This window comes from Dufourea novaeangliae, unplaced genomic scaffold (genome assembly GCF_001272555.1).
Source record: "Dufourea novaeangliae isolate 0120121106 unplaced genomic scaffold, ASM127255v1 scaffold89, whole genome shotgun sequence".
In the NCBI taxonomy this organism is placed as follows: domain Eukaryota; kingdom Metazoa; phylum Arthropoda; class Insecta; order Hymenoptera; family Halictidae; genus Dufourea; species Dufourea novaeangliae.
The window spans coordinates 1,586,024-1,602,900 of record NW_015373988.1 but is presented as its reverse complement, the minus strand read 5'-3'; the positions used below and the strand labels follow the sequence as shown (position 1 = coordinate 1,602,900).

Below are 16,877 nucleotides of genomic sequence, written 5' to 3'. Positions count from 1 at the left end.
CTTCGGCCAATAGTTTCATTCTAATCGCTGCGGTTCGTGTTATCTTATTCTGTTTGATGTGTCTCGTTCGTTCTCTTCGTCGCACAGTCCGATTGTGTGTGTACCGTTTCGGCCAATAATAAAAATACGTGTGACTGGAGGTAATCCAGATACCATTGTAACGTCGACAGCTCTCTAAGCATTCGCCGACACTTAATCGCTTTGACGAAGCGTCGTACATATACATATACATTTCCCCGCTGACTTTTTTCGACGGGTCGACGCGACGGGGGTAGATAAAAAAAAAAATTACATTCCCGGGTGTCGGTGATACAACGATAATGCAACGATGAAACTTTTTTACTTTTGATTCGTTGTTAATGAATGTTATGATTTTTCTGATTAAAATGATACCAAATACGACATAATTTGGATCATATTTACTCATGTAGAAAGTGTTAACGATTCATATTCGTTCATTGTCGTTTCTGATAAATCGTAAGTAAATATGGTCCAAATTATATCGTGTTTGGTGTAATTTTAATCAGAAAAATCTCACGAATATGTTCGTAAATGTTTCGTTAACAAAGAACCAAAAATAAAAAGTTTCATCGTTGCATTTGTTACCCTCGATTAGCTGTCGGCTCGTGAAAGGGAAGCCGCCCGGACACGTTGGGCAAAAAATTGTACGCTTGACTGGTTCCGCGGCCCCCTTCCCCAGGGGTGGGTATGACGACTTCACACTTATCGTGGGCAAGCCGGCTCACACTTATCAAGAGATTACTGTACTGGCTGTGTTTTGCAAGAATGTCTTTTTTCAAGACAAGTGGATAAAAATGATTTCTTTCTTATTGTTTAGTATTCGCAAGTAGAAAGCGATAAAGATATCTGCATCTCTGACGCCGCGAGGTATACTATACATACTAACAAATTTCTGCTGTATATAAACGATGCTAAAAAACTCGAAGATAAGCATAAGACGGTTCATGTCTTTGAAAAAGATTATGCAGCTTTGAATGACCTCAAAATTCGCAAATGGGATTTTAAGCACATTTTATTCTATTTCCAGACAGTTTCTTACTTTTCTGCGTATGCTTGCTTTTATCTGCGTCTATTTGCGCCTTTGAACCTATGAAGATACAGAATTCAAACTACTAAATCATTTAACAGATTTATTTAGACGAACTATTTGATTTTATGTAAACGAATTTATTACAGCTACTGGTAATTAATGAACAAGAAATACAAATACGTATACCTAATAAGAAATTAAAAAATGGTGTAAACAATTTGTGATAGAAACTCCACTATTATTAAACCCAGCCATACCGATCAATTAATATACTATTTATTCATAATATGTGTACACTATTCTCTTCCTATAGTTACACTCTGTTGGCTTCCTTATACGTAATACCATCCCCACCAGATTACGACGCTTTGATCTCCTCTCACTTATTCGTGGCTAGACTGCAGATATTTATGCAAATATAACTATTCATGCACTAATTTACGAAAACTAGAAACAGAATTTTGATCACTTCATTGAGTATACTATCAGGTTCCAATTTAAATAGAAACTTAATAATATTGTATTAATCTTCTTACTACTCTAAACTTTAGACAAGCATGTCTGGGCACCAAAGCAGTTTATTAAGTCCACTTTAAAAAAGAAATTACCCTATTAAAAAATTTATTTTATTCTAAGTTTTGTTTTTAATATAGCAGAGTAAAAATGATATTAAGTCTATATTTTGTTTTTAGCCAAACAGTGCAAAGTTCATTACACAAGGGACTTAATGCAATTTTCACCATTTTTACATACCGAGACTTGTCTTCAGTCCATTCAATAATTCGAATGTAGCGATTGTTTCTTGTTGAATTCTTACCGAATGATCCCAAAATTACAAAATTTTTGTGCCTTTGATTTGCTCTCCTCTAAAGTTTGAAAAGTTTGCCTTAATACGCTCTGGAGTATTCCTCTTTCTCTTCGGTGGAAAGGCAGAAATAAATCAGTTAACAAAATGATCTCAAAATTTGTATTCGATGGTCTCTACAATAATTTTGTTTTCTGTTTCAGGTAAGACCGAGCCTAAGAAGAAACCCGAAATTTGTGTGTGAATGTATCTGCATTTTGAAGGTAAATTAATGTGCGAGCTCAACTAATTAATTTAAGTTATGTTCAAAAGTACTCGATAAACTCTTGAAATTAAAGGTCGATACAAACAAATGTTATTCTATATTTTGCATTTATTTTTGCACGTAGAACCACGTTTTTCTCAGTTGTATTATAAATAGCACCGCATCTTGTATATTTTTTCACAAAGCAAAATTAATTTTTTTTTATTTTTATAACATTTATCAAAGTCGAGCGATCTTAAAATTGTCTTCCACCGCTGTAAACTGATTTATAGTAATCGGACTCTGTAGGTTTGCAATAAAATTCAATCGATTTTACAAGTATAGATACTGTATTATTATTTTTGATACGTGACATAATTGTATTTCAGTTCTTCTTCAGTCTTTTGGCATTCTTTGATATTTAAAACATACGTGGAAGCCATGTAATCACAATTAATTATACATTAATGTACAAAGACTATGGACAGTGCTCGAGTTAGACTCCTTATCAGGAGGTATCCGAGACCTTAGTCAACCTTTTTAGCGAACGTAATCATTATCGAAATATACAGTTCGAACAATGAAAGGATCGCCACTGTGGGAGGTCCTATTTCACTGACAAAAAGAGAGAAACAAAACAAATCATATAAGTTTGATAAATTGCCATAACCTAGTTCAAATTGATATACCTTAGTTTTGTTCCAATGAGATAACTTCCCAGAAATTTTACGCCGTATTGACGGTCACAGTGGCCATATAATCCGTGCCATAACAATTAAGCCACCCTGAAATTTCTAATCGCAAAAAGATCCTCAGCCCAATCACCCATCAGCAAGAGGTTCGATCAACGGGCAACACTCACCGATCCACGATACGACGTATCGAATGTTACCACATAGTTTCCTCGATCATATTCAGTTCGCCATCCACGATTCGTTCACCCTCTGATTCAACACAAATCACATAGTCTCTTCCATGTTCCGATTTCACCGAATGTCTTTCGAGTTCCTCGGGCAGAATACACTTCGCGATGAAAAACGTCGATGAACGATAAACGCGTGGGAAGACGAAAGGATTTGAAAATTACTCTGAAACCGTTGAAGAAAAGACGACGATCGCGAGAGGATGTTTCGTGGGTGGAAACGCGTGGAGATACCGTTTTCGGTGTCCTCCGTTCGACACGCGGCCACGTTCGACTCTGCAGCTGGCCCGAGCACCACAAAAGTGACGACGATACTGTGAAACGGAGGGGCCCCGAAAAAGAGAAGCAACGCTTCGAGACAAAGCGGGCTAGCGGTCGATGGCTGGCCAGGGGAACGTGAATCAGTGAATTGTGTAGCGATGGTGTTCACGGTTTCACTCGCGCGAACCTCTCGACTGAAAGTGGGTTCTTAATTGACTGGCTACTGCGATAGAAAACGCGCGTTTCCTCACTCCTACGATCTTCGGGTTAATGTTTTCCGCGCTGCGTACAAGGGTTGCCTGTGCGAAGTATGGGTAGTGATGAGATCTATACCAATATTATTGATGATATTCGATCGATTCAATACCCAAAGTGATCATTGGGAAGTATCGATACGAATCAAAATTTTGGGTACTTGGTATCAAATATCGATACCGACTCTTCTTGAATCGATATCAATCCAATATGGGATCGAATCGAAATCCGTTTGATACCACACGAAAATGCCGATACCTCACGAAAGATTAGTACAGTATATTTCTTCTAATAGTCGCTTAGGTCAAACCTTGAACGAACTTATGAACAACAATACAGCAGGACAGCATCGAAGAAAATATTATAGAAGACCTTATTAGAAGATTAAAGGACAGAAGTTTTTAAATCATTGAAAATAACATTTCTATTATATTTTATACCAGGAAAAAGTATAATGTACATACTTTTATTTTCCTTAGGTTTCAAAGCTAATTTGATATAGTTTCACGTAAGCTAGTGATGTTAACATTGTTAAAATTCCTTGCCACTTTATGATGAGCGTACGCTGAGTGAAAGTTATGGTTTTACGATCATCCGGTACTGTTTATGGAAAGATTATGATCAAAACTTTGACCATTCGTACGGGATCTTATTTCGTTACGGAAGAACGATACATTTTTAACTGATAAGAGAACAGATTTAACACCGCTGAGAAAAATATTTCGTTGAAAATATTTACTCATATTACATTGTATCGATAAGTGTTTCAAATACATTTTCCATATTACGAGTCATAAATTTTACTTTCAAAGGTATATATTAAACTTACAGATTCCAAATTTGAACGCTTGAATAAAAAATTAAATGGAAATTAACGAGATAATAGATTCTAACTGTAAATGTTGTGATATCCTTGAAGTTTTTATGTTAAATTGCTATATTCGATTAAACCGAATAATTCCCATACAACGCATTTAATGATAAAAATTTACATCAAACTACTCGCAATTATACCGCCACCTTTTTATATCGACCACAATACATAAGTAACCGTTCAAAACAGCTTACAAAATAAACACTCATTCTAGTTTTTGTCTTTTCCTTTGAATTTCACTTACGTAAGAAGCGTTGAATCATGTATCCTCGAACCGATTTATTTCGTCAATCAATTGTCGAAGCTCGCTCTAATACGCTGGACTATCACTAAATTCCCTATACTTTTCCATTAAACCGATTAATTATATCTACTATATCTATACATATAAAAGTAAAGTTACTACCCGTGATAAGTACACTGCGAATTCCTGTACAAATTAATGGTTTTTTTAATTACTTCATAAAAGCGGTAGTCAAGTATTCTTTCCTTTATGAACGTCTTTGAGATGTTGAAATTCAAATAGAAAACTCTATACATCTAATAAAGTATATGTATATCTCATATTATTCCGTATACTTCTAATCTCTACAAATGCACAAAATCCAGTTCATCGATAAAAATTGGAAGCAACAGTGGACGTTGGATAAATTAATATAATATAAATTATAAAAAATCACAGGTAATGAGAAGGGTAGAGAGAAATTCACAAGAGAGTATCACAGATCGACTAAAAAATCATTATTAGAAGTTCAATCAGTATTTTTATAAAATGTACCACGTTTTCCAATCATAGCCAAAACACCAATCACTTCCAAATATTCGAAGTGTCATTTACTTCTCTGATACCTCTGACGCTATATCACGCAGCAATTAATTTATCCCCACCAGAAGATTAAACAAGTAAATACTAGATATCCTTAACACCAGGCTCAAAATTTTAATATCGACTCGCTCAGAAATCGGTACCGAATAGGCAAAAATTTATCACGAAATATCGTAACCTGTACTATTTCGACAGCTCTCCCCCCCACCTACAATTCATCTGAAGGCCCTCTAATACCCAATACGTTTCAAGTAGCATAAGGTAAACAAAGAATATCGAATGCAATTTTTTTTTTCATTTAACATTACAATCGACCATATCGATTGTGCAAGGAACGTCGGTAGCGTTACGAGACGAAACGATAAAAAAACAAAAAAACTTCACTTCAAGGGACCGCGAACAAAAACACGAGATCTAACGCCAAATGAAATCGGCATGCGTCCATTTACCCGTTTTCTTACCTGCCACTGTAACAATCCACTCTTATTATATAATTACAACACTGGTCCCACTCTCAGACACCACTTGGATACCACGAGCAACAACGTGTGCTAGTTTAACCGGGGAAGTGAAGCATATCGCAGTTCACATTTCAGATATATGTATGTGGCTGGGCAATGGTGAATTGCGTGGTGGAAGAAAGTCTCGTGGCATTAGGGGATCGTGATACGGTTATGCATATATGTATGTATGTTCAACAATGTCAGACACTCGTGGAGCAAGCAACCGTCGAATTGCGGATCGCGCGGCGCTAGAGTCCACCGGTTCTTTCTGGAGGATTTACTCCACTTTCCCCGGGAGCATCTTTACTTCTATGGATTATATGAAAACGAATGAATCGTAAATTATTTTAACAATTTTATAGTTTACAGTGTTAATTAAGAGGAACAGAACATCTACATATCTCTGTTGGGATTGATGATAGGAGAATATGTTCAAGACAATAATTGTGTTGTTCAAGGGGGTAAAGGTGGTGGTATAACAAATTTTTTGTTTCGTGTTATGTTCAAGGTTATTTGAAGGTCGTCGATGTTTTTTTAAGTGGTATCGCGTAGTTTTAATTAGTAGCTGATGTCAAGACGAGTTTAACGACCTAGTATACTGTGACCTTAAAATGACCTTGGGTTCAGAAATCTAGATTCGATCAATGTAAACATTAATATGGCACATTATTTTATTTAGACCGAATTCGGTCGAAATTATTACATAATTTCACTAAACCGTACTACAGACTCCGCTCCATTATCGTCCCGAACTCGAGTCCGCGCTGGGACAATAATCACATAGGGAGAAATGCTTCAGACCCTCGTAAGGATAATGCCAGGACAATAATCGAATAGAACAAGTCAAACGATAATCGAGAGGAATCTGTAATTATAATGTACTGTAAATCTAAATAAAGTCGGTTGTTTACATTTACAGTACATTACAGTTATTAAAGATCATTATATTTATTTCCACCCCCAATCTTCCTTAATCATGTCTGCAGCCTTTTCAGCTATCATAATAGTCGGCGCATTCGTGTTTCCAGAACAGACGTTCGGCATAATCGAAGTATCAACCACCCGTAGTCTAGAAATTCCGTGAACCCTTAGTCTAGGATCGACGACAGCCATTGGGTCTTTCGCAGGTCCCATTTTACATGTCCCACTTGGATGGTAAATCGTCATTGAATAATGTTGAGCGAAACATTTCCAGTAATCCTCCGATGGGAATGGGAATTCCGAGCATCCTGGAATAAGGTTCGGGTTCGGTCGTGTGTTCAGCAGCTTCATTGTCGGGGTCTGGCTCAGTTCGTAAATGAACTTCGCTGCATCAGCCTGCGTCAAATTAGAAAATCATTAGTGGTTTCTTATTTCTTAAATTATTAATACGTATATCTATTGGGTGTAGGACAAATCTAAATAAAACAGAAACATAAATATCTTGAAAAAGTCGACCTATGTCGGTACTAAACATAATCGATAAAGCTTTCTTACCAGAACATTAAGATCCTGAGGATGCTTAAAGTAATCAGGAACGATAATTGGGGGTTGATGCACGTCCTTGGAACGGAGTTTAATGTATCCTCTGCTTCGAGGTCTTAGTAGAAGTGGCATGATCTGATATCCATCTTGAAACAGTATATTTTGGTACATTTTTTCAAAAAACTCATCGTTTACGTTGCAATCACTCTTAACAAAAATTCCACCGTCTGTGTTATCGGTTATAGTTGACAGGAACAACTGTATATCCGGATAATCTTCCGATTTGTTTGCATACCTGAATTAGGGATTTATTCGTCCAATTAGTAAAAAGTTCTGACGTGAGACTTGATTAATAACTGCCGACGAACAACACCTGTCCAGTTACGTGTAGGAAGGTTACAATTATTCGTTATAGAAGTAACTCGTGAAAAGTATGCATATTAGGTATAATATTAATACAGTAAAGACGCTTTACTGGCTCGAAGCGACTTCCACGCTAACTGTCCCTGAGTCAAACCCACCACTAGGCGGGGCTCATCCCGGAACTGGTCAAACGTATAAAGTGGGTAAAAAAAGTATTCGTACACTCTTTAAAACAGAACAACGCTTATAAAGACCACTCTTGCCAGAGATGGATAATTCCACATCGATTAACTTTGTAAAACTTTTAATAACCAATTGAATGTTATTTTTCGTTATCGTTTCGAAAATAAGGCGCTAAGTTACTGTCAGTTGAAAGTACACAAGTATTTAGAGCTTCCGAAATTCTCCACTGGATGATAGTGAACAAAAACTCAAATTTGTCTCTGCAACGAGTGGTCTGTAGTTAAGGGTTAAAGTACTTACTTGGTATTAATGAAGGCCATCCCTTCACTAAACGGATACGCATACAGAGGTCCATTATGATTCATAGTAAATTCCTTAAAAGCATTCACCGTAAGGGTTTTCGGCAGATTAAATGAAAAATGCTCTTCGCCCGTGTAATTCGCTGGTGGATCTATAAGGTAAACCATACCGCCTATCGATATGTGATCCTGAAGATTTTGACCCACACCAGGCGAATCATGCACCAATGGGATTCCCACTTCATTCAGGTGATCTTTTGGACCAATACCGGACACCATCAGCAATTGTGGTGACTGTACCGCGCCAGCGGATAAAATGATCTCGCGCCTCGCTTTTACCTTGTAGAGTTTCGATTCAACACGAAATTGGACGCTATGCGCGGTCTTCGATTCTCCATCTGCGAATCAAGAGAATTAATGAAAGTAAAAGAGTGACTAGCAATTGTCGAAAAAAGCCTCAATTTGAACAAGTACGAAGCAAACCCTGATCAAATTCAATTTCACTTATAAAATGATGGTAGCACGAAGAATATGACGTGCACTTGCCTTTGTACACCACAATCTTTTCTGCAGTCGACTGCAAGCTGACATGTAAATTCTTTCTCTTCGAAACTGATCGAAGAAAAGCTTTTGCAGTGCTACAACGCAGTCCGTCTCTCAACGTGCCATGGGAAAATGTGAATCCGGTTTGTTTGGGCCCATTCGAGTCCACAACATCGTATCCCATATCTTTGCCTGCCTTTACTAAATAGTCCACTATAGGAGTCCGATGCTTAAAATACTCGACAGTTAGGTATCCACCGGTACTGTGATAAGGGGAATTCTTGTACTCTTCGATTGTCATATTCTCTGACTTCTTGAAGTAGGGTAGCACGCTCTCGTAGTTCCAGCCTGGATTACCTAACCTCTCCCATTCGTCGTAGTCTTTCTTGTTGCCACGGATGTACAACATCGCGTTCAACACACTGCTACCACCGAGAGTCTTGAACAATAAATGGAAAACTCAAAGAAATACATATACAGGGTGAACCACGAATCGTGATCAGTAAAGATTACTCTGTTATTAGCAGTCCGATCGAAAATGTTTCTATCAGGTATAGCATAGTTTCGAGAGAGCTTTAATGTGATTATAACAAATTTTTTTTCAACTCATTTTGTTCACGATTTTTCAAGGTCACCTTCAATTTTTTGCAAATACGCCTATAATTTTTTTACACCAGCGTGTTAGATGATTTCAAGACGAATTCGGTAAGTATTATAACATAACATGTTACGAATGGCTTCGTGTTAACCCCTTGCCCTATGATTTCCTTGATATCTGCAGTCTCGAGAATTACTTTATCATCAATAATTCCCCGGAAACAAAAGAATTTGTGTACTTATCACAATTGTACATTTACTCTAAAAGTTAAATATTAATATCCGCAAACTAGAATTTCACTTTGACTCAAAGAAAACGAATAATATTTCTATTCGACGAATCCATTTTGATATCGTCACCACGAGTCTGAATCGATGTTATGAGGCAAAGGGTTAAGGCTTAAAGCCCTTTAGAACCTGAAGTAGGACATTTACGAAGTAATACTGAATTACTCGAAGTAAACATAAGGATTCAATTCTTCATACCTTGCCGCGTGGCCAGTTACACTGTCGATTGTTCATCGCTAAGCAAGAACGGTTCGATGGTTCCGTCTTAAACTGCCAGTCCACTGGAGACAGCTGAAGAGACGCAAACGCCATGGGTACATCGGATACCTCTGGCTCTTCCTGACCGGCTTCCAGCAGGAGCACCGACCAGTTACCATTTTCTGATAAACGATTAGCGATCACCGAACCGGCTGACCCACCCCCGATTATCACGAAATCGTAACTCCTTTGCAAGTCAGCCGGAAGTACTGGTTTCACCCTGGATTCAGGGTCCACGATGTCGGGTCGATAGAGCCCGATCAACACCCGCAAAAGTACCAAGACAAGCACATTGATGGCGGGGCTGAACCGTATTAGTATGGCGGCGATACCAGTAAGCGCCATATTTTTCGTTGGCCACCGGAATCACTGTGAGGAGTCCCAATTTGATGACTATGTCCGTTGGAAATGTATTTGTTTTTACTATAATGTCGCTGAAAAAATGTAGGAATTTTAATATAAAACAGTAGCAATATTATTATCCTCACAGCCTGATACTAGGAATGGTAATTGTAACAATAGGATCTTTATTGTCTAACAAGGGAAGTTCGATAACCCGAAAATTCCGATTTTTTTAAAACTTTGCTGGTTTATAGGGGACCTCAAGAGAAGTATAGCCCAATTTTTGGTTTTGGCCCAATTTTAGTTCTTCTGCTGATCTTTACCCAAAAAATATGCTTAGAAGATGCCAGACAATTGTAAACAATACGGAGATTGGGCATTGTATTGATATGAAAACGTCGTAGACGAAGGGTCGAGCTACCTGATATCGCCAGAATTTTTATGATAGCTGCATTCAAGTAAAACTTTTAAAAAGTTTTTTTAATCGAGAATTATACATGCTTAATAAAATGGATCTCATATTCGGCTACTTTACTCTATATGTTGATTGTCCAAGGATAAATGAACGCATTTTAATTATTCCACTGTTTTTCCAATTACAATAGACTAAAGCTTTAAGGAAAGATTTACGCTTAATACCTATGTTAATAACATACACTTAAAAAAAAAACACTTCACTTCATATACTGTTCTTCCTTACGTACGCATGGGTTATATATACCCACGGGTATGCATCAAAAAACAATGAGGGTCAACTGATTAAATAAAATACAGGTGATCAGTGTCAGTATTTTAATAGAACTTGTTATATCAGCTGGTTATGTGTCCACGTGTCGAATGCATCCTTTGCAGTCGTCCTTGCAAAAACCGCGGAAAGTTACATGGAATAGAAATATGTATAACACCACTAACAATAAAACAGAGAATTCACCTGTCCATTACAGTATCTGCCAATTTGACGTGCAGATCCAGTTATTCTTTTTAATTCATTTGATTTTATTTCATTCAGAAATTCAACCAAGCCATCGATCGATACCATGTATCAGCTGGTAATCGACTGTTAGAAGTAGCATGCTCCATCGCGCCAGACATTACTTGACACGCACTTTTCCCGTATTTTTAACAATTAATAACTCGGAAACGCAACTTTGTCATTCTTGATTTTTGTCTTAGTTCAGCTTGTATAATTCACCCTATGAAAGTGTCCAACGGTTTTATTAACACTCTGTATATAAAATGAATTATGTTTGAAGTAATGCTAAAAAACTAATTTGAAAATAATGTTATATTTATCAGCTTGATAAATGAAATGATCCTACTGTTAACGAAGACTATGTAATTAACCTACCTTTTTAACAAGAACTATACATTTCTTCATAAAGTCGTCGAAAATAGAGATTATGAGAAGGTAACTGTTCAGTAAAGGTAATTAAGCTTTTTAGAATTTAGCAACAAGGTTCATGAATGAGAATGTTCAATTGTCCACATGACGGTGCTATTTACCCCATATATCTACTACACCTGGCAAAAGATACTTGATCGAACAAAGTAAACGTCTGACGTAAACCTTTCTTCATTTAGTTAAAGTATTAATATAAAAATAGATATTTTTATGTGTGTACAAAGTGCAGAATGACAAGATTACACACGGATCGGACGAAGTGTTCAATTATCTTTGGGCGTTGAAGAAAGTTTCTGACAACTTCTATAACAGTAGTGACCAAACTTTATCAGGATAGAAGCCATATGTACATATCGCTTAATTACTGTCAGTGTCCCTAATACTGTCGCATTATTTATTTTATTTAATAAATCTGTAACTTTTGAAGAGTTGTCTACAAGAAACTTAATTACTAAATTGCAGCTCTGATTTAAATAAAGAACAATGAAATATAATGTACCTGATGTTTAAGTACTAATATTAAAAAATGAAAGTACAATTTACGTTAATAACAGTTTTTCGATAAATCATAACTGTTAAACAAACAAACTGATTCGAATGAGCTTTGTGGATGCTAACAGTGGAGACATAAGAGTACTTGTACAATTGAAAATTTCGAAAAATTTGTTGTGGAATGACCTGTTGAAGTTAAGTGTGTTACAAAGTAGTGTTGAATTATTTAAACTCGCACCGTATTACCATACACAATCACACCATCTTCCAACGAACTCTGCGATATTAACCCTCCGAGTATTGGTCTCGTAGCTGGATCATTTCTGACTCACATCGATAGGTTACTAACGCAAGAAGTTTTCGAGTAGAAGTTTTGTCGACTAGAAGAAAGGAACAGCGAGTAAAAAAGGAAATACAGTGGACTCTAACTATATTCCCATGGTCGAGGCTGTAGAACTGTTTATTTCCAACATTAAATATTATTCGTTTTATAAGTATCCGCAGTAATCGGGGCATCCGCAGTAATACCCACACTTACATTACGCTCGCGAAAGTAATACACAATAATACGCAAATAGTGATGGAGCTGTCCGTATAATTCGAAAACTGATCGACGTGTGACATTGTATGAAAACGGCCGGGCTAAAACGCACAGTATCGTGTTTCCTTGTACTGTGGAGTAATAATTACAAGAACAGGCACGTACCACGAATCGAACTCGCAGACAATATAAAAAAGAACATATTTAGTCCATTTTCCAATCTTCCTTAATCATGTCTGCAGCCTTTTCAGCTATCATAATAGTCGGCGCATTCGTGTTTCCAGCAGAGATTTTCGGCATGATCGAAGCATCGACCACCCGTAGTCTAGAAATTCCGTGAACCCTTAATCTAGGATCGACGACAGCCATTGGGTCTTTCGCAGGTCCCATTTTACATGTCCCACTTGGATGGTAAATCGTCATTGAATAATGTTGAGCGAAACATTTCCAATAATCCTCCGATGGAAATGGGAATACCGAGCATCTTGGAATAAGGTTCGGGTTCGGTCGTGTGTTCAGCAGCTTCATTGTCGGGGTCTGACTCAGTTCGTAAATGAACTTTGCTGCATCAGCCTGCGTCAAATTAGAAAATCATTAGTAGTTTCTTATTTCTTAAATTATTAATACGTACATGTATTGGGTGTAGCACAAATCGAAATAAAACAGAAACATAAAAATCTTGAAAAAGTCGACCTATGTCGGTACTAAACAGAATCGATAAAGCTTTCTTACCAGAACATTAAGGTCCTGAGGATCCTTAAAGTAATTGGGAACGATGATCGGGTGCTGATGCACGTCCTTTGAACGGAGTTTAATGTATCCTCTGCTTCGAGGTTTTAGTAGAAGTGGCATGATCTGATATGCATCTTGAAACAGTATATTTTGGTACATTTTTTCATAGAACTCATCGTTCACGTTGCAACCCCTCTTAACAAAAATACCACCGTCTGTGTTATCGGTTATAGTTGACAGGAACAACTGTATATCCGGATAATCTTCCGATTTGTTTGCATACCTGAATTAGGGATTTATTCGTCCAATTAGTAAAAAGTTCTGGCGTGAGACTTGATTAATAACTGCCGACGAAGAACACCTGTCCAGTTACGTGTAGGAACGTTACAATTTTTCGTTATAAAAGTAACTCGTGAAAGGTATGCATATTAGGTATAATATTAATACAGTAAAGATGCTTTACTGGCTCGAAGCGACTTCCACGCTAACTGTCCCTGAGTCAAACCCACCACTAGGCGGGGCTCATCCCGGAACTGGTCAAACGTATAAAGTGGGTAAAAAAAGTATTCGTACACTCTTTAAAACAGAACAACGCTTATAAAGACCACTCTTGCCAGAGATGGATAATTCCACATCGATTAACTTTGTAAAACATTTAATAACCAATTGAATGTTATTTTTCGTTATCGTTTCGAAAATAAGGCGCTAAGTTACTGTCAGTTGAAAGTACACAAGTATTTAGAGCTTCCGAAATTCTCCGCTGGCTGATAGTGAACAAAACTCAAATTCGTCTCTGCAACGATGGTTTGTAGTTAAGGGTTAAAGTACTAACTTGGTATTAATGAAGGCCATCCCTTCACTAAGCGGATACGAATACAGAGGTCCAGTATGATCCTTAGTAAATTCCTTAAAAGCTTTCAACGTGATGCTTTTCGGCAGATTAAATGCAAAATGCTCTTTGCCCGTGTAATTCGCTGGTTTATCTATAAGGTAAGCCATACCGCCTATCGATATGTGATCCTGAAGATTTTGACCCACACCAGGCGAATCATGCACCAATGGGATTCCCACTTCATTCAGGTGATCTTTTGGGCCAATACCGGACACCATCAGCAATTGTGGTGATTGTATCGAGCCAGCGGATAAAATAATCTCGCGCCTCGCTTTCACCTTGTAGAGTTTTGATCCAACACGAAATTGGACGCTATGCGCGGTCTTCGATTCTCCATCTGCGAATCAAGAGAATTAATGAAAGTAAAAGAGTGACTAGCAATTATCGAAGCAAAGCCTGATCAAATTCAATTTCACTTATAAAATGATGGTAGCACGAAGAATATCACGTGCACTTGCCATTGTACACCAAAATCTTTTCTGCAGTCGACTGCAAGCTGACATGTAAATTCTTTCTCTTCGAAACTGATCGAAGAAAAGCTTTTGCAGTGCTACAACGCAGTCCGTCTCTCAACGTGCCATGGGAAAATGTGAATCCGGTTTGTTTTGGCCCATTCGAGTCCACAACGTCGTATCCCATATCTTGGCCTGCCTTCATCAAATAGTCCACTAGAGGAGTTCGATGCTTAAAATACTCGACAGTTAGGTATCCACCGGTACTGTGATAAGGGGAATTCTTGTACTCTTCGATTCTCATATCTTCTGACTTTTTGAAATAGGGTAGCACGCTCTCGTAGTTCCAGCCTGGATTACCTAACCTCTCCCATTCATCGTAGCCGTTCTTGTTGCCACGGATGTACAACATCGCGTTCAGCACACTGCTACCACCGAGAGTCTTGAACAATAAATGGAAAATTCAAAGAAATACATATACAGGGTGAACCACGAATCGTGATCAGTAGAGGTTGCTCTGTTATTAGCAGTTCGATCGAAAATGTTTTTATCAGGTATAGCATGGTTTCGAGAGTGCTTTAATGTGATTATAACAAATTTATTGTCAACTCTTTTTTTTTCATGATTTTTCAAGGTCACCTTCAAGTGTTACTTATACCTCTTGCCCTATGATTTCCTTGTTATCTGCAGTCTTCAGAATTACTTTATCATCAATAATTCCCCGGAAACAAAAAGAATTTGTGTACTTATCGCAATTGTACATTTACTCTAAAAGTTACATATTAATATCAGCAAACTAGAATTTGACTTTGTCTCAGAGAAATCGAATAATATTTCTATTCGTCGAATCCATTTTGATATCGTCACCACGAGTCTGACTCGATGTTATAAGGCAAGTGGTTAAGACTTAAATTCCTTTAGAACCTGAAGTAGGACATTTACGAAGTAATACTGTAACATAAGGATTCAATTTTTTTATACCTTGCCACGTGGCCAGTTACACTGTCGATTGTTCATCGCTAAGCAATAACGGTTCGATGGTTCTGTTTTAAACTGCCAGTCCACTGGAGACAGCTCAAGAGACGCAAACGCCATAGGTACATCGGATACCTCTGGCTCTTCCTGCCCGGCTTCCAGCAGGAGCACCGACCAGTTACCATTTTCTGATAAACGATTAGCGATCACCGAACCGGCTGACCCACCCCCGATTATCACGAAATCGTAACTCCTTTGCATGTCAGCCGGAAGTACTGGTTTCACCCTGGATTCACGGTCCACGATGTCGGGTCGATAGAAATCGATCAACACCCGAAAAAGTATCAAGACTAACACATTGATGGCGGGGCTGAACCGTATTAGTATAGTGGCGATACCAGTTAGCGCCATCTTTTTGTTAGTTACCAGAATCACTGTTAGGAGTCCCAACTTGTTTTTACTGTAATGTCGCTGAAAAAATGTAGGAATTTGAATATAAAACAGTAGCAATACTATTATCCACACAGCCTGATACTTAGAATGGTAATTCTAACAATAGGATCTTTATTGTCTAACAAGGGAAGTTCGATAACCCAAAAATTCCGATTTTTTTAAAACTTTGCTCGTTTGTAGGGGACCTCAAGAGAAGTATAGCCCAATTTTTGTTTTTGGCCCAATTTCAGTTCTTCTACTGATCTTTTCCCAGAAAATATGCTTAGAAGATGCCAGGCAATTATAAACAATACGGAGATTGGGGATTGTATTGATATGAAAGCGTCGTAGAGGAAGGGTCGGGCTACCTGATTTCACCTGAATATTTATGATAGCTGCATTCAAGTTACAATTTTACTGGTCATGCTCGTACTAGACAACAAGAAAGATAGGAATTTCAATCTTGTCTTAAATATCTTATTGGCTTCGGAATAAACAATGGGTTCAGTGTTACCGGTGGGCCCATGAAGACTGTGGTACAGACGCAATTACTTTTATATTCCCAATGTGACACAAAAGACAGAAAAAATAAGTTTTGACAAGATGAACACGGGTCTTATATTAGGCGACCAGTCTTTGAATTTATGTTTTTGTATACTTTTCATGTTTATTTTATTATGGTGGAACTCAATTTGTTTCGTTAAAATTTCTAATATGTTGTAAAAGTGTACACATCTTTCATTTGAAACGTGTATCGTATTTCAATTAAAGTATGTTTAATCGAGAATTATACATGCTCAATAAAATGGATCTCATATTCGGCTACTTTACTCTATATGTTGATTGTCCAAGGATAAATGAACGCATTTTAATTATTCAAC

At 37.5% G+C, this 16,877-nt stretch overlaps 2 protein-coding genes across 2 annotated transcripts; both read right to left on the bottom strand.

Annotated features, from left to right (window-relative positions):
* Positions 1-6,545: 6,545 nt before the first annotated feature.
* Positions 6,546-10,239, bottom strand: LOC107187618 (glucose dehydrogenase [FAD, quinone]-like). The gene is made up of 5 exons (XM_015575758.1): positions 9,677-10,239; positions 8,597-9,032; positions 8,052-8,448; positions 7,218-7,500; positions 6,546-7,058 (listed from the first exon to the last, which is right to left on the bottom strand). Exons 1-5 carry the CDS (start codon positions 10,079-10,081, stop codon positions 6,690-6,692), a joined length of 1,890 nt encoding a protein of 629 aa, XP_015431244.1. The 5' UTR covers positions 10,082-10,239; the 3' UTR covers positions 6,546-6,689.
* A 2,478-nt stretch (positions 10,240-12,717) lies between these two features.
* On the bottom strand, positions 12,718-15,975 carry LOC107187438 (glucose dehydrogenase [FAD, quinone]-like). Its single transcript, XM_015575543.1, has 5 exons — positions 15,571-15,975; positions 14,596-15,031; positions 14,078-14,468; positions 13,246-13,528; positions 12,718-13,086 (listed from the first exon to the last, which is right to left on the bottom strand). Exons 1-5 carry the CDS (start codon positions 15,973-15,975, stop codon positions 12,718-12,720), a joined length of 1,884 nt encoding a protein of 627 aa, XP_015431029.1.
* Positions 15,976-16,877: the final 902 nt, after the last annotated feature.